This window comes from Bradysia coprophila (assembly GCF_014529535.1).
Source record: "Bradysia coprophila strain Holo2 chromosome IV unlocalized genomic scaffold, BU_Bcop_v1 contig_144, whole genome shotgun sequence".
Lineage (NCBI taxonomy): Eukaryota > Metazoa > Arthropoda > Insecta > Diptera > Sciaridae > Bradysia > Bradysia coprophila.
This window is the reverse complement of record NW_023503373.1, coordinates 1,749,986-1,773,188: the sequence shown is the minus strand read 5'-3', so window position 1 is coordinate 1,773,188 and position 23,203 is coordinate 1,749,986. Positions and strand designations below refer to the sequence as shown.

Here is a 23,203-nt window from a genome sequence, read left to right as displayed (position 1 = left end):
AATTAAATTAAATAGATTTCATGATGTTGTGCTTCACAAAAAAAAAAATGTTTGAAAACAAAATTAATAAAACAATTTGATGAATCAAAATCTATTGTACACTGATCCATTTGTAGTGATAGTGATCGCATATAGAGAGACGTTCATTAAATTTCTCTAGAGACAAAAATTTTAAAAATAAAAATTCCGGTGTATAATAGCAGCAGCATAATAATATCCCAATCATAATATTTTATTTCAATCTTTCATCATTCACAACTGTGATCATAAAAATGCTCCAAATCCCACATAACAATTTATTTAACCGCGAGCTAGCTAATATGTATTTTAAACAGATTTTCCTTTCTTTAAGTATCGAGCGTATTATTTATTTATTTTTTTTAAGAAATAAAAGCTTCATTTGAAACAATCATAAAAATCAACTCGATTGTTTGGAAAATTGTGCATTGACGAGAGGCAAATTTGAATGATGATGAATGATAAAAAAAATGCTTCGAAGAAATGTGTTTATGCGTCGAACAATTGGAGATGATCACATTCAATGATTTTGTTTATTAAAAGCCTAATAGATGCTTGTAAAAGTTTAAGATGAACAATTCAACAAAAAACCTCATTTATATATGCTAGGCTAAAAAAAATTCAATTGACGGTAGACTTTCGTTATGAAATTACATCCGTATGTAAATGTTGCGGCTTATATAATCATTTTTATTTTTGTATTTTATTGAGAGCCTGTCACAATATTTCTACTTTTTTGTGTGAAAATGTTGTTAAATTAGGATTTTTTTGGCGAGTCACCGGTTTCGTTTCCACAGTCATAAAAAATATCGCAAGGAATGGGTTTTTTTTCTGCATCAAAGTTACACACTTATCGTGTCTCAAATGTGTGTTGACAAGTTACAATCTGATCATCTGTTAAAAAAAAAAAACAAATATCAACACGATTTTCACATTAGCTAAATTGAGTCTATATATTGTAATTGATGCGCGTGCTGTGGCGGTGACCTATTGTAAACATTTTATTACTGCGGTCTGTTTCCTTTGAAATCGATCAACGACAATAGTTAGATAGAATTGTGTAGATCATCTAATTTGCTTAATAATGTTACAATTTGAGCTTCTGTAAACCGCAGCAGTTAATTAAGTGCCAGGTAATCCAATCAATAAAATATTGGAAAAAAAAGAAAGTACAAAAAATCGAAATGTTAGGTATAATGCATGTCAAGGGTACGTCAGACAATTTAAAAACAATAATCACCTAAAATATCAACAGTAGCGTTAATGACATTGTGTAATAATAAGTCGATTAATTTCATTAAAGTTCTCTTCTATGTAAGGAAGTGAATTTCGATTATCACAAAAAGAAGACAATAAATCCGTATTAACTCAAAGGTACCGTTCATAAATTATGTAAAAGGGAAAGGAAGTACTCTTGTACTTGTTTCACAGTTCACTCATTCTTTGCCGAAATACTCAACAGTTGGGCAGAGTTTTTAAAATTATTTAATTTTTCCGTTGCGTAATATGTGAACGGTCCCCAATTTAATTCAGCCTTTTTTGTCTGAACAAAAGCCATAAAGACAGTAATTACTTTCGAGAACAAAAAATTTTGCAATTATTAGCTAAATAAAATTAATTTTTTGGTCGCTTTAATGCCTTAATTTAGAAGGAAGAGAATTCTGTAGTGATCATCACAAGCATAGGTACGTCATTCGATTTTTAATTAAGAATCCATCAAAGTTGTACTGGTTTTCACTTAATAATAATAGATTTATCACTAACGAATATTCTATGGAAAATTTCAGTTAAACTATATTGCTGCGGTGTATGCGTAACTAATCAATGAAAAGTGTTTGCAAATTCAATGTGCCAAATGTATAATTTTTAATTATTTCTCACTCTATTATTAGGTCATCGTTTATTTTATTTATTAATCTCGTACGATCCTGAACCCAAGATCTTTCACGGCTTGTCATATGTTACCGAAAACAAAGATTAAAATAAATATTACCTTCACCTGAATACCCTTCTTATATAGCAAAACGTCTATTAAAACAACTGAAGTAATAGATTCAGCATCAATAACATATATCTTAAACAAGAGAATTAAAAGATGTATTAATTTTATAGCGGTCATCTGTGTCTGTTCGTTAAAGATTAATATTTTTTACGGTGAAAACAATATGAACAGACAGCAGCTGATAAATCTACAGCAAATATTTTCGTTAGGAGTCATTCACAAAGTACTCACGCTTTTATAATGGAGAGACTTGCTAGAAAAACGAGTGCGCTCCACACTATTTCAAAAAAAATCTATACCTTTTGCGTACTTTATGAATGGTCCCTTTGGCCGGTTAATTATTCTTTCTATCTACTGATATTATGTATAATTCCTACTTGCGTGGATAGCTAAATGACCCGTATCACTGAATCCATTGAATTACAACAAAATAATCTGAAAATAGTTATTGGACGACTGCTATAAAAAATCAGATAACTGATTCAGCAGAACCGTTTCAATGTTCAAATCAATCAACCTCATAAAGCTCTAAACCTCTATTTTCCAACGAGTATTGAATAAATTGGCGTACATATTGCTCTATTTTCCAACGAGTATTGAATAAATTGGCGTACATATTGCAAGTTCCGATTCATTAATCAATGTATTACCTCCTTTTCAGATGACTTGTGGAATATCCTTAGTTGACAAAGCACTAAACAAATCGTTTGGACGATTAGGAGTATTTATTGGACATCATCCTGGATATTTTGTGATAATTCCGATTTTGCTGACAATGTTCTTCGTAACTGGGTAAGTCGGTTGAATTGTAAAATTGAAATTTCATTGAATAACACCAAAGAAAAACGAAAACCTTTGAAGGAAAATTGATTTGTATCATTTCAATGATTAGCTGCAATTAGTTAACTGAAATTGTTCAATTATAACTAAAAATTTGCTGAAGCGATACATCAAAAAATAAATAAATTGTAGGCCAAAGTCAATCACATCCATTCAAATTAAGTTGAATGATTGTGCGTGTTTTATATACTAAATGATATTTTGAGTCAGACATTCGATTTATTATCGCTGAACTTGTAAAATATTGCCGTACTTATCCCATCATTTATTTAGTTAAGTGAGTTAAATGTAAATGTGCGAAAAAAAAAATTAAATTTATTATTTTTCCATGGTTCACAGAATTCAACAATTAAAATATCAAATGGATCCAGAATATCTGTTTTCGCCAGTAAATGGCGAAGGTAAAGCAGAACGTGCCATTGTAGAATCATATTTTAAAACCAATTACACACATCGTTTCGATGCCTCACGAATCACAAGACCCGGTAAGTCAGCTGAATTAATCGATTACAATGGAAAATGATTTTTGTGCGTTATCTATACATTGTGGTGCTAGTTACTAATTAGTGAGTGTTAATGGAATTAAAAGTATTAGGCGTGTCACCAAAGGTCATCCAATGAAAGAAGAAATATTAAATTTTCAATGCACCTTGCGACGATCGTTTCCGCGTAGCGTGTAAAAGTTTCCTTGTAACCAGCCGTGAAGATAGTAATAATTTTTGGTTGTTCGTTATATTTTTGACATTGTGCAATATTCTCTAGCAATGAATTCGAATGGAAATCGATCCAAACATGTTTCAAAGTTGCATTTAGTATACTGAAACGGTTAAACGTCTCTCATGAAAACTGATATTTTTTTTTCCAAACCATTTGTCGTATCAGCATTCTAAAATATCCATAGGTCAATGTATAATTTTGCTGAAATCGATTTTAACATACATTGAAAATTTGTGTCATACAATCAATAAAAAATCAAGAAAAGTTGTATTTTATAAGAAGTGAGCCGACTAATAAAAACCTGTTCAACCGGCAAACGGAAAGGTATTTATGGGTCAACTTTGCGTGTGCTTTGGTGATGACGTATTTTACATTTCATTCTATTTTTGACTGAAATTACAACACACCGAAGGTGGTATACAATTCGTATATTATAAAATGTTCTCTCTAGCTTACAGTCAAATATTGCTTAATATTCATCCAGTGAATAAATTCAAGAACTTTCGTTGGTGTCAATGGTATTGATGTCGGTTGTTTGTATAATGAACAGTCACCTTTCGAATAGTTTATTATGCCAATTTATCGCATATACGGCGTCTACATGTTAGTTGTACGTTTAATTAATTGTTAATGCAACGTTTGAAGTTTCATTAGAAACATAATTTTAGTTTTTGTTTGAAAAAGTTTCTCGCATGCAACACAGCGACACAGTTCACTCAACTTAGTTAATCAAACGGACTAAGAATAGTGCAATTGGTAATTGAGATTTCTACAAGCTTTCAAATATGTAATCTGATTATAGCTAGATACATCTAATTCTACTGTCCTGCTTTTTGCTACTTACCTATCCTATTTTATTAAAGTCTCAAAAATTGCGAACATAGTTCGATGGTGAGTTTCAAAACCTCTCATTTAACCTGTTACAGACGGCATATGACCAGCATTATTATCGGATCAATTACTTCCATCGATCAAATTATTCTTAATATGTTGATTTCAAATCTTGTACTTCATTTTTTTAACATGCATTTTACTATATCAATATCCAAATTTTGTCATTATTTTTGTCGTCGTTTTCGATAACAGATGAATACGTTTTCGTGCATTTCTTAATATCGATGGAACGATTTCCTACTCCCACAACTCCTAATTGCGATTACAATTTAGTAGTTCTACAATCGATATCAGTACAGAACTCACAACTACATTCACATTGTGCAACCGAATTGCAAAAAAAAAAATATTTCTATCGTTAGGAAACTGAGCGAATCTTTGTAATTGAAAAAGCAGAACCGCTATTATATATTGAATGGCCATAGTATCATCTTTTTAATTCCAAATAATTGTTAAGTGTGATTGTTTTGAGTATTTTTTTTGTCTAGCAGACTGTTATAAAATTTCATTGTTAAACTTTGTTGAAATAAAGGCAATTGTTTTGCCGTTGAAAAACATGTTTTTATGGATATTGTCCCGTTTATTAATGGCACCATTTTTTTTCTTCACCAAAACATTTATTATTTGTCTAAGCGAACATTACAAAAACTTATGGATTTTTCTTTAATGATGCAGTCACCTTGATTTATGAAAACCATGACGAAAAAGAATAAAAGACTTGTAGGTACAACGAATAAAATGGAATTATACTTTATAATTATATTGTGAGGTGGTTGCCATCTTACAACATTGCATAATTCTATATTCTATTTGGATTTGTTGTTTTACTTACAAAATAATTTAAAAAAAATTAATTTTGTTTAATAAATAACAAACTATTTACACGAATGCTTGACAACTTTTTTATGCAAAAATTTATAATTACTCCATTACACGCGTTAATTAGCTTTATCGTAAAGGTACTAATTCTTGTAGGAACCTAGTAGTTCACACCTGAAGGTGTTACAAATATTAAATTACATTTGTACTTCAGGCACTTGGTGGAACAAGAACTTAAAATATAAATGTTTTACACCTAACGTCCTTTAGATGTTAAACATTTGCTACACTTCTCTTTCTCCGTATTTATCCAGTCCACTGAAATGAACATTTTCTTTAATACCCTCCCGACCACTTTACCTAAAATATAAAAATGGTTCATTGGTTTCTGTTTCTATTTCTCACTTTCTATTTTTGCACATTCCTGTAGAAAGTGTAGATCCACACCCTTTGCATCTATAGTTCTCATTTTACTAGTCATTGATAGCCTATGGTTATTCTTATGTTAATATAACTAACTCATGCTTGAACAACAACAACGTTTACTTCACATTAACCTATTGAGCCGAGTCAATGCAAAATATTTATAATGAACCCAACATCATTTTAAATGAATGAATATGAGTGACCTTATTTTAAGCTTGGCCAATGGCGATTTTTTTTTTCTTCGGTAAAATGATGGACATGGAATCGTTTCGTAAATAATAAATAAGAGAAATTTGTTAGTTGTATCCACTCGTATTTTCGTGAGATACACCGTACATAAAGTAATATGATAAAAAGTTGTAAATTTGATCGAACAAAATGAAGACAAGAATCGAGGTCGAAGGTTGAAGTTTCTTGATTCATTGTTCAAATTTTATTAGTTTTGTTATTCAACATGACACATATTAAGTATAACACTCGGGTCAATCTTTCCCGGAATGAGACGCATATTGCAATGGTTTAACATATTGAAATAGCCTCGGAAATGATATGGGGGCAATTAACCTTCGTCACGCTGTTTTGTCTGATCGGCGAAACATTTTGATTTTTTATAACTCTATCAATAAAAATTGATTTTGATTTCCTCACCTGTTAGAGACGGCTATCGCCTGTTACCCATGACGACTGCAGTGATAAAAACACGTTCTAACTAATGTAAAGTATTTGATATCAATAGAAAATACTTAGATCGAATGAAGTAATAGATCCGATAAACTGATGATATGCTGTCGCCGATTTAATTTATAGAAGATATCTGAGTGACAGCATGTGAATAAAGCAGAAATATTAACCTCTCACAAATGGCTCTAGGAACTAATAACGTCTGTAAAAGGTTAATATTCTTGCTATATTCAAATCAGGTGTTCCTGCTACTCAAACATCTTCTATAAATATTGCTTTGTACACAACATTTTAGATCGCTTAAATATTTCTACGTCGTGTTCGTTGACTCAATAATAATTCAACGATTAATATTTAATTTATTGTTGTCATATTCATTAGTCTAATCAAGCCTCACACATGTTGTTCAAAGATTTTGTAAATCATTTAATCCGAAAGACTAGTTTTTCGGTGTCATAATAGTCTCGATAGCGGAAGTTTAAAAAAAAATTGGAAATTATTTTACGTAATATTAACAGACTTGTGCCGTACAAGTTTTCAAAGTTTACTTTATAAGTTTAACAAAAATTACCGTTGGCATGTTGTTATGTAAAACTAAAGTCGTTAACTTTCGATGGTTTTTTTGTAAGTTTTATTAAGCATCCTGCTCGCATCAGTGACCGATATATTGCATTTATAACAAAGTTGGAAAATTTCATATTACTTAAAAATGTGAAGGGCAACCGACGTCGGAGGATTATGTCTTTCAATGTAAAGTCAGAAATTTCGGTAAAACAGTACAATCTCCCTATTATGATAATTCATTGATTCAAAAAATTCACTTATAGCAAGTAGCCAATCTATTTCCATTAGCGGTGTTTTGATTAAAGCAAATTTGCAAATTCGTGGTTCGTGCATTTGTTGATGTCTTTCGTTTATTAACCTGTTAAAGACGGCTGTCGATAACGACAGCAATAATAAAAGACAATCTCTGTCTAATGAGGTGTTATATAGCAAAATCATGTTCAAAACAAATGAAGTAAAAGATTTCTGAAATCAATTTCTGAAAACCTTCGATCAAATGAAGTAATGGTTTAAATAGTAAGACTGTTAATAAGCTTGCCGTCTGTGACAGGTTAAACTGAAAGCAACCACTAGAATACCATTTGATTTATTTACACCTGCGCCTGTGCAAACACACCAGATAAATTAACGTTTCGCTATTGTCACTAGCACGATTTGTCAACGTACGAAACGCTTTTATTGTCAATGAAATAAACAAAACAAAAACTTTCCTGGACATAAATCATTAATAAATTTCTACGTTTACACCTAACACGTTTTTCTTCATCTCTTCAAGGTCGTTTTGGTCGTGTCATCATAACACCGCATGATGGAATCAATAACTTAATACGACCGGAGATATTTAAAGAACTGCGAATATTGGATCAACTGATACAAAACACAACGGTTTATCATGATGGTGAAGAATTTAAATACGCCGATGTCTGTGCGAAATGGCAAGATGAATGTTTCAATAATGACATACTTGGTTTGGATAAAATCATGGATGAGGTATGTGGGTCAACACAGAAAAAATTAGTAATAACATTTTAAGAATCATTGATATTCATTATATTCTGTGAAAGTTTGTGGGAGAAGAGTGTACACTGTCATACTACATTACAAATTGAGTATAATTACTTCTCATTTCAAGTAGAGATGATCGCGAAAAATGTTCTTGTTAAATTTAACATGCAAAGTTTTACAGTTGTTTGTTAGACAAACGAAAATGTGGGAAGACCAGACATGGTCGAAGTTGATCTTTTGATGTAAATTTCGTTACTGCCTGTCCCATGCGAAAGTTGTACATTACATAGCAATTTACCCCCTGCGAAAATAATCGATTACAAGTGGAATATTTTCGGTTCGTTTTTAGTGAATTTTTATGTGAAATTCTACTTTTGTATGTGGTAGGCAGTACAACAATAAACATCGGATGCTCCTACGTATTCATTAGTTCGGAAAGAGTTTTTTGATACTCGCAAACTCACTCGCCTTCGGCTCGGACCATGTTTCTTAAAAACACATGTTAGTTTGTTAGTTATACTCTATGGCAGCATCCAATGTAACCTAATTCTTTAATTCGCATACCTCTAATGAGAGTTCATTGATTTCTGTTTTTATTGCTTTCTATTACTCGAGCACGGTCTGTTGTGTACAAATATTAAACAAATATTTCTCTGTCTGTTCCAGATTATATCTAAGAAAACAAATTTAACGTTTCCATTCATGATTAACCCAGGTAAATAATCAAAAATTTTATTGGATCACAATGTACCGGCTCTAATTATCACCTGATTAATTTTTAGTTACGTGGGACTTACATCTGTTTCCCGTGTTTTTCGGTGGCACAGTAGTGTCGGCTGATAATACGATAATTAGCGTTCCATCATTGCAGTTGATTTACTTCGTTACCGCCGACACACCGAGACAAGATGCAAGGTAATTATTATATTGCGCGAATAACCAACATTATATTCAATGGCACTGTATTCTCATCAACTGTGTAACTGTCTCTTTACAGAGGCTCGGCATGGGAAGAAGCATTTCTCGCTACAATGGCAAAGGCAGTTGACAATGGATATTTCAAACACATATTCGTTGCTAGATTTGCATCGCGTACATTAGATCATGAACTTGAACGGAATACGCGAAGTGTCATACCATATTTTACATCGACGTTTGTTTTGATGGCTGTATTTAGGTAGCTATAACGTTAGCATAACTTTTCCACACACACAGTATAATTATTCAAACAATAATTTTCACCATTTACAAAAACATAAATTATTTTAACTAATTGCTATAATACAAAAACGAGGCATCAGACAAGCCAGACTTAACGACTCGTAACTTCATTTCGTTAAAATTCTCTTTTTTTATGATTTTCCAAGTGTAATCACCTGCATGATGGGAGATCAAGTTCGTTCGAAACCATGGTTGGGCCTGTTAGGTAATTTATCAGCTATAATGGCTACATGCGCTGCATTCGGTTTGGCAATGTACTTAGGTATCGAATTTATTGGAATAAATTTGGCGGCACCGTTTCTTATGATAAGTAAGTATAACGAATTGTTGCGAAAAATATCGAAAAAAAAGAAACAAAAAATTCAATCATGCGATCGCAGAGTTATGTAAATTGAATCGGTAAAAGTAATAAAAGTGCTCCATTTCACTGATGATGACTATGATTTATGAGTGTTACACAGTGTTAATAACAGAATGAATTGAAGAGTGCTACAAAGATGGAAAAAAAATTTATGATTTATGGCCACACACCGACGATTGTATTTCACCATTAACTCATTGAATGTGCTGCTGTATATAATGCATAAATATGTGGTTTGTGGTGTGCGCATAACGTATCATCAAATTAATTGTTAAGCAAACTCTAAGAAACGGAAAATGTGAAATTGTAGTGAGCAAGTTTTGAATACTTCCTTTGTTGAAAATACTTTCTCTAGTCGACTAAAATCAGGGTGGAGCTGTGCCACTTGATGCGCTAATATTTGTTCAGCAACATTTCGACATTTGCCGGCCAAAGTACATTTTATGTCGTTCGAAGAGGCAAAGTTTGTTCTTCAATTTTTTCATAGGATATGGATAGCGAATTAGGGTGGGTCGTATTTAAACTTTGATTTTATTTTGAACCACCTGACCCAAGGGTGTACACAGAATTGTCCAAAGAATTGACTACAGTCAACGACTTTGAAATAAGTGATGCATGTCTCAGCTGTTTTTCAACTGATCCACTCACAGAAACAAAACTACTTTTTATGTTTATACTGGTGAAATGGTTACACGCACACGCTTGGTAATGGTGAAAACGTTTACAGGCGTAAAACCAAAATTTATGTGCATGAGTGGATCAGCCGGAACGAAATGCGTCACTGTACCCACTGTACAACAGAACGTTTTTAAAAATAGTTTTTCCTAGATCAAACAATTACTATTTGCCTATTGTTGTTAGCCTAATAATGTAGGTGTTAAATGGCACTAACATGCTTTAGATGGAAAACTCTGTTCGCTCAGAGTAGCTCTATCAGCTTTACCGACCATGACTTTTTGATCAAGTAACCAATTTTTCGAGAAGATGAGAAGATAATCTACAAATCGAGAAATAAACTTTCATATGAGGGTATGTCTAAATAGGTAGTCTTATGGAAAATCTACGGCAAGTACACTTCGATCTATCGCATCGATCTATCGCGTCAGACGTCTCAAAATAAAAACCAAATTTAAATACGACCCACCGTATCCCAGATCTTCAGGCCAAAAACGCACGAGAAATTTTGCGTTACATACATCGAAAATTATGCTGCGTTTTCCATAGTTTAATGTTTATCTTGGTGATGAATATCGGATTACAACGGTAAAGGAAGCATAATAGACCGTGTGCAGTATAAATAATTTATTTTTAATTGATGTAGATTATTATTCTGTAGAACAAAAGTGTAAACAGAATATCTGAAAAATGTCTGCTTGATTTTATATCTCACTTTAAAAGCTGTAATTTGAATGAAAATAAAAGGATATCCGAACCATTCTAATTCATTCTAATTGGATTCTTACTAAGATTCTAATAAGTGGGATGGCATCGGGATGGCAACAATATTTTTCAATAATTTCTATAAAAAAAATTAAATATTTTTTTCAATGGTTTTCATGGTAAATCTTCTTTTTATTAAAATATGAAACTTTTTTCTCAAAATCGCACACGCTCTATTGTCAATCTCAGCAACGCAAAATGGCTCGTGGGCTTTCAGCCTTACCAAACAGAATCTGCTAACAATAGTTAGAGGCAGAAATTTCCAGCATGAATCGGGTGCATGTAGCGGCTTCAACCGTACAAACAAGTTTGATTATATGTGTGGATCAACTGAAGAACAGCTGAAGCAAATTCATGCCAAAATTGCACTGCCTCTGACTGTATCGAAATTTACCGAACAAAGACTAGCCAGCTAACGGTTATCTGTCCATTAAATCAATTTTTTCTTCGAATAACCATCAGTTCTGCAGCCTGATAACATATTGCATGCGACGACATGACATGCGCAGTGAAGCGTTTGATGAAAATTATGTTTAAATCGAAATTTAACTGTTAAACGTTTGCGTATAGAACAAATTTTCTAATAAAATTCATATTTAGCCCACTAGTGGTCGTGCCCACTTTCTTCGACATAAACTATTAAGTAACTTAACAACTGTTTACGTCCAGTGTGTCCATTGAATGCACAGTTCATGTAATATTATTCAATTGCTCATTACGTCCATATGTGCTGATTATATCATTGAGTATTTGCTTTGCTACTCGGCTACATTTTGTATATCGTTTGCATACAAATTAATTTATTTATTCCTCCAGCAAATCAATGTATTATAATTGCATATATTCATTACGACCATCAGCGCACATAAAAACGATAATAATTCAATTGTTGTAATGTAATTCTTGAAATTTATGATTTCATGAAATCCAATACGTTAATTATGTAAAATTATCGCATCCATCCATATGAGCTGGACAGTGCAGTTACTAATTCGGTAACCCATTTTTTTTGCCTAGGTATCGGCATCGATGACACATTCGTAATGTTAGCGGCATGGCGACGCACTTCAATGAAACTGAGCGTTCCCGAACGCATGGGCCTGATGTTGTCCGATGCAGCTGTATCAATTACAATTACGTCTGTGACGGATATGGTTTCATTTTGGATCGGTATTTTCAGTCCATTCCAATCGGTACGAATTTTCTGCACGTACAGTGGATTTGCTGTATGCTTCATATTTGTGTGGCATATAACATTCTTCGCTGGTTGTATGGCTTTGTCTGGATACTGTGAGGAGAAGAATTTACATTCGATTTTCGGATTCAAAGTGCAACCGATGTCGGTAGCTGTTAAAGGTAAGTTCGTAAGATCATTTTTGCATGAATTAAGTCAATGTGCAAGAACAAGTGACGACTAGCCTCTTCGGGCATAGAAGTAATTAGGTATCTGGTATAGCTAGGGAAATTTTTTTGACACCAAGAAATCGAGTCTTCGCTGAACAAAACATGTTTTGTATGGACCGGGAAATCAGTTTTAGGTTTTTGATAACCGGGGAAAAACATTTTTTCTATGCCCGAACCAGAGGAGACCAGTGCCTATATTCGCGAAAATATTTTCATAAATTAATTCTCACAAATTTTCGTGACAATTTGAGAAAATCACGAAATTTTGAGAAAATTCGTGAAAATACTAAAGAACTATTATAAAAACATCAATTTTCCATTTGCTGGCTATTTACCTGAAGCTTGCTGTACTAGCTCAGGTCTTTTCGTGTTTCATTGACGTCACGCTTATCTTGAGTTTAGAATTGAAATTTCTTCGTTTGATAACAGTTTTGAGTTTCTTTTCAAAAAATGACTCACTCACTCGTTTTCGTGCAGATCAGGTTATATGTAACAAATGAAACATTAACCACAAAAAGTACCTCACATAGCGTAGCAAAAATTTCACATTTCTCGGACAAGCCGTTCGTCATGACAAAAGTGTGCAGAAACGAAAATATGTTAAAAACACTCTCCAGCACGTTATTTACAAAGTGGTTAATTATTGAGGCCACCATACTAAACGAAAGTTGTACGAGCAAGTGGAAGAATGTGCATGTGCAATAAAAGTAAAATCGATTTCTCGAATTGAAATTCAACAATAACATCTTGGACATTTCGTTCTTTTTTCTCGGATACGAGTTTCAAAACTAGATTAGTGACGAAAAACCGAAACGGATATTTTGTTACATAAAACGCTGAGTGATTGAGTGTACAAACGGAACGGTGTTAATCATATCTTCAACATCGAAAATTATTCACCTTTGTTTATCAATCATCATAATTGCATAATGTGGGACAGTCCCATCGTCATAATAAATAAGAAAAGCAAAATGTATTTATCTCACGATATCGGCTATAATAATACGTAATATACATCCACTCTCTACGTCATAAAAGCCAACACCATCAATATCTGATCGAATAAATAAAACCGAAAAGTAATTACGCAATGCACAATATCTTACCGCATGTGGTATTACCATCGGTAAAGCTACAACCATGCCATGTCGCATTTGTAATTCCGATGTTCAAACAACTTTTGTACATTACATTTTTCAACTATCTCCTTCTAGATTTATCTATTTTAAAGCGAACATTATATCACTTTCGTACATCAGCGATCTCGTCAAGCAATATAATGTCACAATCGCCCAACAACTACGTATTTATGATCATGAAACATGTTTCTGAATTTATTTTATTTATATGATAAACCATTTGTATGTTGATGATAACGAGTTCACATGTGCTTCCTTTCTCCATATAATATTGCCTTTGTTTGCAAATTTACCGAACATAATGATACATGATTTCATGGTTGAGTGCTCATAACTCAATTCTTGAATTAAAATACACAACAATACTAACCTAGTTTCTTACGCAAAGATGGTAGCACGCTTCTTACATATAATTTCTGGTTGTAACAAATACGATAAAATAGCCTAAATTTCTAACGATTTAAACAACATATCTGGTAGTAGCAAATACTTACAAATAGTTATTGCACTGAATGATACATTTTTCGTGATCTATATTCAAACGTCAAACGTTGTGGCGGCTGCACAGAAGTCACAACATTACCTGAATGGTGATATTAAATACCACAAGCAATTCACAAACCATTTCATTTCTCTTTTAATAACCATCGTTTCGAAATACGGTCAGAATTCTGATCGTTTTTCACGAGTTATATCTATACCGTATGAGTCGTGGTAATGGTGATTAAATACAAAAAATCACTGACTGAACAGTGAACATAACTACATCCAATGAAATCGACAATTTGTGAAATATGAATTCCTATGACGAGAACATGATACGCTACAGAAAAGCCTTTCCAGACATGTTATGTATAGTGAGAAATTCAATAGTAACATTTGAAAAAATGATAGAATTGACCTACTAACATAGGCTGATATGGATATACATCTGATGCATGTCACAATCAATGAAGTAACAGATTTTGTATCATTTTCTGGGAAATACTTTCATCAAAAAAAGCAACACACCTGTCAATTACATCCGTGATATGCATGGTGTGTGTGAAAGGTTAAGAACAAGATTATAAAACCGAATTCGGAAATTCCTACTCGATAACTCCAAACGTAAAACTTTTTCCACTTTTGACGTCATGATTATGAAATGAACACATTAAGCAGATTGTTTATTACGGTTTGATAATGTTCCTCAATGTTTACAATTACAAAAATCAAATGCTAATTCGCGAAAATAAATTATAGCAAAATGTTTTACGACGATTATGCAATGTTATGATCGGGTTTTTTTTGCTTTGATTGAATTTCGAAAGAAAGTAATCGATCATTTTATGGGCCTGTATACTGAATAGGTAATAACCATTTACATTTGTTAAACATCTGTTACTGTTAATTGTTTTGAGGTCAGTTACTTTATTAATTAAAAACTTTGAAAGAAAAAACAATATTTAAATTTATCGAAATCAGGGTTAGTGTCTCGAGAAAGACACGACCTATTGAGCAAGACAACAACTTAATGACCAATCATCTGTTATTAACTCAGTAACTCAGCATCAAAATAATTCATTTTATAAATAGTAGAATGCTGCGCTTTAGACCAGTGATTAATATTGGTCGTCTGAGTCCAAAAAGATTAACACCCCTCAAAAAACCCCACCCCATCACCCAAAACCCCTCACCAAAGATTTTAGTATAAGGGTCACTTTAATGAATTTGGAGCTAACCAAACGCTTTTCAATTTCTCCATTTTCCACACAGATTTTCCAAGTTTTCCCTGAGAATCTATGAAGGGTGGTGAATACATAAAAAAAAACTTTTTATGCAGACTATACGGTTACTATAGTCTTATAAAGTTAATTACAAAGTTAATGTTAAAACAAATGAAGGAAAAGATTTAGTATCTAATGCTGGTCGATGCTTTAAGATACATTTGTGTTTCATATTTTATTTTCGATGATATCTTTTTACAAAACCCCTTTTTCAAGAAAACCTCTATTTCCAGTACACATGTCATCTGTTATCAACAACGACAGCAATAATAAACAACAAGCTCTGACTAATGAGGTCTTATATAGCAAAAAGCATGTTCAAAACAAATGAAGTAAAAGATTTCTGAAATAAATTTCCGAAAATCTTCGATCATATGAAGACTTCATTATGAAGTAATAGATCAGATAGTAAGACTGTTACTGTGCATGCTTGCCGTCTGTGACAGGTTAATATGCTTGCCGTCTTTCATTAAAAATAGCTGTCCTGACATCACTAGTAGTACATGCACGGAGGCCACCGTCGCGCCTATTGTGCGTACTATTGTTTTTTGCAGCACTATGTTGTTTCGACGAATCTTCCTGTACTACTGATTTAGTTCAGGATGTCGTTTGGTTGCAAAGATTTAATTAGATGATACCTAACAGTGAATCCGCCCAAGTACTTTCTCCTTGCGGTTATGAAAGCAGGACAGTAGCACAAGTAGTGCTCAGCTATGTCCTTAGGATCGCTGCATTGTTCGCAGCTGGCATCCGCGCGTCTGCTTATAGTGATTAGATGATTGTTAAAGCCGAAGTTTCCCGTCATTACTCCTTTATAGTTTTTGAGTCTCGTCCTACTGATGTTTAATACAAATTGGAGGTGTTTCTGCTGATTTTTATACAATTTTTGGCTTGCCAATAGTTCGGATTATCTGCCCAGAACTTAATGAATTTGAAATTATTTTTTGTCTAATACAATTGTATGGAGTACCCATCACAGGTTCGGGACCTATGAAATCTATTTGTGCACCATTTTTCGCTAAAATATCCGTTTCCTCATTTCCTTTAATTCCAGAGTGTCCTGGCAACCATATTAATTTTATAGTGTTTCTCTCAGCTAACTTATTTAGTAAGTTCCAGCATTCAAGAGTGATAGCAGACTTTATAACAGGCGAACGTAATGCTTTTAAGGCTGCTTGACTACTTGACTATCTGTACAGATACATACATTGTCATTTGTGTTACCTGCGACAGGTTAAAACTTCCTGCTCATTCATTTCTCGACCATTTGATGGAAAAGTTTGACTTCCAGCTATTAATTCATGAATTTTGTCACACTTTCTTTATTTTTACGAATTCTTTTCGATTTCTCTTAGACCATTTCTCAAGAAAATTCAAGATTATTTCTTCAGAAATAGATGTCACTTATCGGTAACCTTTAAAAAAAATGATATGAAAGAGTTGCATGTACCACTCTATTTTCTCACCCTTCACCCATTTTGTAGCGTAATGACCGAATTGATAGCCGTAATGCGTTTTTAACAATCATCTTCGTAAGATCAAAACCAAAAAGTCTGTTTGATCTTAATTGTGATTTTTTAGTTATTCTCTTGCAATCAATTATCATCTTTGTAACTTACACTGAGGCAAAAAAAAGCTTGCATAATGTCATATCCACTGATCATTCAACCTAAATTACACCATATTTGAATGTTATAAGATTATTATTTTAAAGAAAAAAAGAAATTATTATTTTTAATCACGCATGTACATGCCTTTAAACAATGTTTAAACAATAATATGTGTAGTAATATTTACTAAAAAATTGAGTAAATATAGGAAAACGAAGAAAAAAAAACAACTCAAAATCATAATCATAATTATATTGTTGTGTGATGAAATGTTTTAAAAGTCAATTACAACAGTAAAACATTTGCAAGGTACATCGTATGTGTATGTCGAGTCGACAGGTACATATGTGCAGTTTTTTTTTCTCCATAAATATATTTCCATTTTTGTATTTTTTGGGTTACGTCTATTCTTACGAACAAACCAAGCAAGTTTTAAATTTCGATTGTCTTTCCATTGTGATTGCTTTTCATTTTTATTTATGATATGAATTAATTGCAATGAATATAAATAAACAAAAAAAAATATTTTTACAACGAAATACAGCGTAGTAGAAACCCATCCGAATAATTATTCCAAAAGTGTTATTCATGTATATAATAGAAGAAGTAGATGCTTCCATCATCAGCATTCTTCCGACTTTGTAAGACGATTTCGATTATAATTTAAATAAATTAAATAAATTAACAAAAAAAATTACCATCATGAGAAAATCAATGATCGTATAATATAGACGTTTCGGAGTCATCTTCGGTTATGTTTTTTTTTCTCTCAAATAATTCATTATCGAAACGTTTTTACAAAAAAAAACACGTTTAACACGTTCATTTAAATATTGTAATTTAATCGAACTGATGTTGTTGATTAAAAAAAAAATCAAAATGCAGAAAATCTTTGGTTTTCTTCTTCGTTCGTTTAAAAATAACAACACTAAAAATATCCTTAGCGAGTCAGCAAAATGTGTTTCTTATCAAAAATTTATTGGAACCGCTTCACATTGAACGACTGCCGGCAGTGCTAATCAGTAAATATATGTCTAGATATATGCAAGAGATAAGAATCAACATTAATGAGAATGTCATTTAAGATTTACAGTCAAATTTCCAATCAATTGCTACATTTTTTTAAGTGAATATTTGCACCCGGGTGCGAACAGTTTACAAAACGCTATTTGCACCCATAGAGCCTTGCAAGCTATAATTTTTCCTTGCACAACATGGCTCTACAATTGGGTGTTTTATCAGAAACAAATTAAATCTTTCTTGAAAAAACCGACCTTATAGTTCGATGTTTAAGGCAGAGTCAACTTGTATCATCCATGTACAAACTGGCCTCACAATTGGATGTTTCGTCGAAAGGAACTTAAATCTTCCCTGCACAAACTGGCCAAGCATATCGCATATGGATGTTTCGGCAGAAGTAATTTGAATCTTCCTTATACAAAGTGACCTAACAGTTGTGTTTAAAAAAAAATTTGGCTGGTTGTACCCAGGTGCGAATAGTGTATTTTAGGCTAGTTGTACCCGGATGCGAATAATGTATTTTAGGCTATTTGCACACTGCAAGTAGCATCTACATTTTTGTTAACCTTTCATAGTATGGAGAGCATATCAACAGTACTATTATCTGTTGTATTACTTCTTTTGGTCTTCTTTTTTTTAAGACATTGATCTCTTACTTCATTTCTCTTAACTTTTCACAGACGGATGCATATTAACAGTTTCACTATTTCTGCTATTACTTCGTTTGATCGAAGATTTTCGGAAATTTATTTCAGAAATCTTGTATTTCATTTGTTTTGAACATTCTTTTTGCTATATAAGACTTTATTAGTCAAAGCTTGTCGTTTATTATTGCTGTCATCGTCGATAGTGTTAGCGATGTAGTTCTACTTGGATCTACAATATTAAAGTTTCAGGATAGACCAAACACAAAACGACTTTATTCAGTGGGATACGAATTGAAAGTGAACAAAATGATTCAGGCTAAGCTGATCGAAAGTAGTAATTCAGTTTACTTTGTTAAAGTATCGTTGAGTGAATTGCTCATACGCAACAGATAGCAGATGAACACCCGCTACTGTTGTCCCACTAATTCATTTATTTTGTAAATTAAATAGAGTGGCATCGAATTATATTCAAATTACATCTTCCCCAAACATAATTCTTTCTTTGAACCCACATCTAACTTTTCTTTTGCATTAAATGCGATATCATCTCGGATGTGATAGCCGTGTAGCGTAGTTCTGTCGTTATTTTGGTTTTTGTTCAAACAAAACACAAATTTAATGTCTGTGACTCAGGAAACATTCAATTGTTTCTGATTAAACTTTGCGCATACAATTTAAAATTTGCCTGATATAGTCATATATACACCGTCAGTGTGGCATTATCATTCATCACCAACTATATCTGAATTGTTTATGAAGCGTGCAATTGATACGGATACCGAATACGATCTTTTCTGAATTTGATTAGCACTGAGAATCTTAGTAATTTTCCATTCTAATTTTAAAAAATTGTCCGGCCAAAATTATCTATGACACTGGTGCTTAAAACAGCAGCGTGGTTTGAGAGATGAAAGTATATGAGAAAAAATAACGAGGAAATTGAATTATTTACACGGTCAATTGATTTATGGAGCAAGAAATTACTTCTTTTTTGTGTGTTAAATACGATCATTGTGTCTAAATTTAGCGAAGAGATTTTAAGCTAAGTTAACTAAAAATCAATTATCACAAACCAACAGCTATATGTGGTCGACACTACAGTCTACAGACTTTATAAACACCATGATACAGTCTGCAAGTTCAATTACCAATTCAAATAAAAACCTAACTTCTCCGTCTCTAATCAAAGCGGTTGTTCTTACATAACCGGTAAAATGTATGAAACAGCAATTCATATTTGGTAATAGTCGAATTATTATCGAAGTTGTTTTATTCAACATCAACATAATATATTGGTTCGCAGCATATAAATGTTGCACAGTTTGATCCATGTAAAAAATAAATGAATGGTTGCGTGCCGTTTTTTTTTCTGTTCATCTAATCAAATGCAATGGACGTCATTACCGATGTTTAATTGATTCTTTATATGGCTGGTTGTAGACATTTTTTATGGACTCTTATTTGATTATATGGCCATAGATATTGACGAATAAAAAAAAACCTTTTTCGACGAGTCGGTAACGTAACCACTTACCAGTTTTCTTCATAAAAAGAAAGTATTTGAAAAAAGTGGTTTTCGATGTTTGATGACATTAGTGATCGACTTTTTAAGTGATTATGTTTTCTTCAAAAAAGCATGCGTACGTAGATCGATGATCAGATGAGGAAGATAGATTAAACCGTTGTAGTTTCGTCGAAATGTTTACATAATTTGGATTTTCTGTTCATTGATGAAATGACGCTATTTCGATGGCACATGTGAAGTATTAAGTCCGTCTTGTTTTTAGGGCTTAAGTATGGCTGTCACTCAACTAAAAGTACTCCGTGTGGGAGCCATGAGAGAGCATCAAGTAATCAAATCAAAAACTGAAACAATTCAATTTTGTCTCTCACATGGAGTACTTTTTTGGTAGGTGGAAATCAAGCCTTACTTGTCATTGTTTTAATCTTTTGTTTACTTACCTTTTCGTTTTTTGTTTGTTTCCTCTTCACTAAAAGCTTCTGTTACGTTCATTTACAGAAAAGCGCTCTTGGTTCTATAAAAAGTTCGTGGCTGGCGGAATAGATCGCACCAGTCCAGACAGTAACGTTGACAACAAGGAACACGCTCTAATGAAATTCTTCCGTGATAGTGTTGCTGGAGCCATCAACAAACGTTGGGTCAAAGCCCTAATTATCATTACATTTGGAGCATACCTTGCTGGTTTGTACTTTTCTCTCTGACAATTTTAGTTGAATTTCGATTTCGAATCTTTAAATTAAACAACAATTTTCACACCACAGGTGCCGGTTATGGTTTAACGCAAATGAAAGAAGGATTGGAAAGGCGAAAATTATCCAAAGACGATTCGTATTCGGTTAAGTTTTTCGATCTGGAAGATGAATATTACAGAGAATTCCCATACCGGATTCAAGTAATTTTGACTGGCGATATGAACTATTCGGATCCGAATACTCAGAAAGAAATTGAAAAAGTCATGACGATTTTAGAGAGCACATCGTATGTTACATCATCGATGTACACTGAGTCTTGGTTGAGAACGTTCCTCGATTTCATCGACAGAAATCATGAGTTTTTGAATATAACCATCAATTCCGAACAGGATTTCATTGACGCAATGAGAAATGTACGTCTTACTGACATGAGCACAACCAACTGAGGCTAATCGCAATTTTCATTTCAGAACTGGCTTTTCCCTGGGCTTCCATATTCACTCGACGTGAAGTTCAATAAAAATGGAACTCGCATTGAGGCTTCACGATTTTTAATCCAAGCCGTTAATATAACAGACACAAATCACGAAAAAGACATGGTCAGAGATCTGCGACAAATATGCAGGGACTCGTCGCTAAACATAACCGTTTTCCATCCATATTTTGTGTTCTTCGATCAATTCGAACTGGTACGACCCACTTCCATACAGAGCATGGCTATCGGAGCTATCATCATGATGATCATCTCGTTCATATTCATACCAAATTTCTTGTGCTCGTTGTGGGTGGCATTAAGTATTTTATCCATTGAACTTGGTGTGGCTGGTTATATGTCATTGTGGGACGTCAATCTTGATTCCATTTCGATGATAAACTTGATTATGTGCATCGGATTTTCGGTGGATTTTACGGCACACATTTGCTACTCGTATATGTCATCAAAATCTCCACGACCAGACGACAAAGTCAGAGAGGCTCTGTACTCCTTGGGCATGCCGATTATGCAAGGTGCAGCGAGTACTATTTTGGGATGCATTGGCCTACTACTAGCCGACAGTTACATATTTTTGGTATTCTTCAAAATGATATTTTTGGTCATCTTTTTCGGAGCGATGCACGGTCTGTTCCTATTACCGGTGCTGCTGTCCCTATTCGGACCGGGGTCATGTACTTCACATGAAGAAATCGAGGCCGAAGAACTAAAATATGAAGGCAAAATGGTTCCGATGGAAAAGTCATTCAGTCACGCTTATGTGATACCACATCCACAGTTAGCATTGTCGGGACCATTCGGTAGCAAATCATTCCTCGGTGCTCCATACAAGGGTTATGGGATCGATGATAAAGATCAGGGCATTGGTACATCTGGCGAAGATTCCAGTGAAAGCAGCAGCAGTAAATCACAGCGGCGTCAAGCTATTGAAGACGAAAATACTAGACGCCGATATGAAGAGGGCTGGCGTCGATCATCATCCCATAATCTAACCGGCAATGGTCTAGCTCAATTCCAACCATCGATAGATCTGTTTGGCGTTGAAACGAAACGAATATGGCCGGTGCAAAGCTACAACTATGATGCCGCTTTCTTACCAGCACAGCGTCAAAGTGGCTTTGAAATGGATCGTGATTTGGAGCGCCGAAAAGCCGACGAGATTAGTCGTAATAAGCGTGCCGATGATCAACGATATTTCGATGAGCAAGATGCTCGTTACTATCCCGAAGAAAATCGTCGATATTCGGATGATAGAAAACGAAGGCTGAGTGACGAAAGAAGGCCGCGAAAATACTCACCACCGGAAGGTATTTACCGCCCGAATCCCAATCGTTCATCATCACAGCATAATTTATATTATCCAAGACAGCCGCAACGATCATCTTCATACCACAGCATACATCAGTTAAAACACACAGGAGACATTCGATTTCCATGACACAATTCATGATTACAATTAGGTTATTTCACATGGAAAATCTCGGAATTGTACTTCGGTACGGTTGTTCAATTGTTTAATTGATGAATTGAGATTGCCCCGTGTGCACCGGATTTAGGAAATTTTCTTAGTTAATTCTCTCTCGCTTAAAATTTTTGTGTGCTGAAACAATGTTTTCAGGCTACCAAAAAACAAACTTGTGCTTAGGTAAATGTGATGGGCGTGAATGTATTTTTTATCAGAGATTGGGTGATCACCGAGCTAAATTGTATTTTCGATCTGCACGACACAATATAGTTTACTAAAATGTGGATTATAAAAAAGTAAACGAAAGAGACCATAATACTAGTTAAGGATGGCAATTAATTTAATGAACTTCTTTTTGTAAGATATTTTTACAGTAAATTTTTATTTAAGTTTTTGCAGCTAAGAACATTATGATAAAATGAACCTAGGTACCTAAAATGTAAAAAGTCCAAAATAA

General features: G+C 33.5%; 1 protein-coding gene across 2 annotated transcripts in view; it reads left to right on the top strand.

The window, feature by feature from the left end:
• LOC119071143 (patched domain-containing protein 3) overlaps nt 1-23,203 on the top strand; it is a 37,166-nt gene extending 13,963 nt beyond the window's left edge. For both annotated transcript variants that reach the window (XM_037175872.1, XM_037175871.1), the window contains exons 2-12: nt 2,682-2,812; nt 3,200-3,345; nt 7,737-7,951; nt 8,633-8,681; nt 8,749-8,881; nt 8,964-9,143; nt 9,334-9,497; nt 12,006-12,344; nt 20,595-20,777; nt 20,858-21,201; nt 21,259-23,203. In XM_037175872.1, coding sequence (XP_037031767.1) covers nt 2,682-2,812; nt 3,200-3,345; nt 7,737-7,951; nt 8,633-8,681; nt 8,749-8,881; nt 8,964-9,143; nt 9,334-9,497; nt 12,006-12,344; nt 20,595-20,777; nt 20,858-21,201; nt 21,259-22,719 — 3,345 coding nt within the window. In that variant the 3' untranslated portion in view covers nt 22,720-23,203. The remainder of the gene's footprint in view (nt 1-2,681; nt 2,813-3,199; nt 3,346-7,736; nt 7,952-8,632; nt 8,682-8,748; nt 8,882-8,963; nt 9,144-9,333; nt 9,498-12,005; nt 12,345-20,594; nt 20,778-20,857; nt 21,202-21,258) is intronic.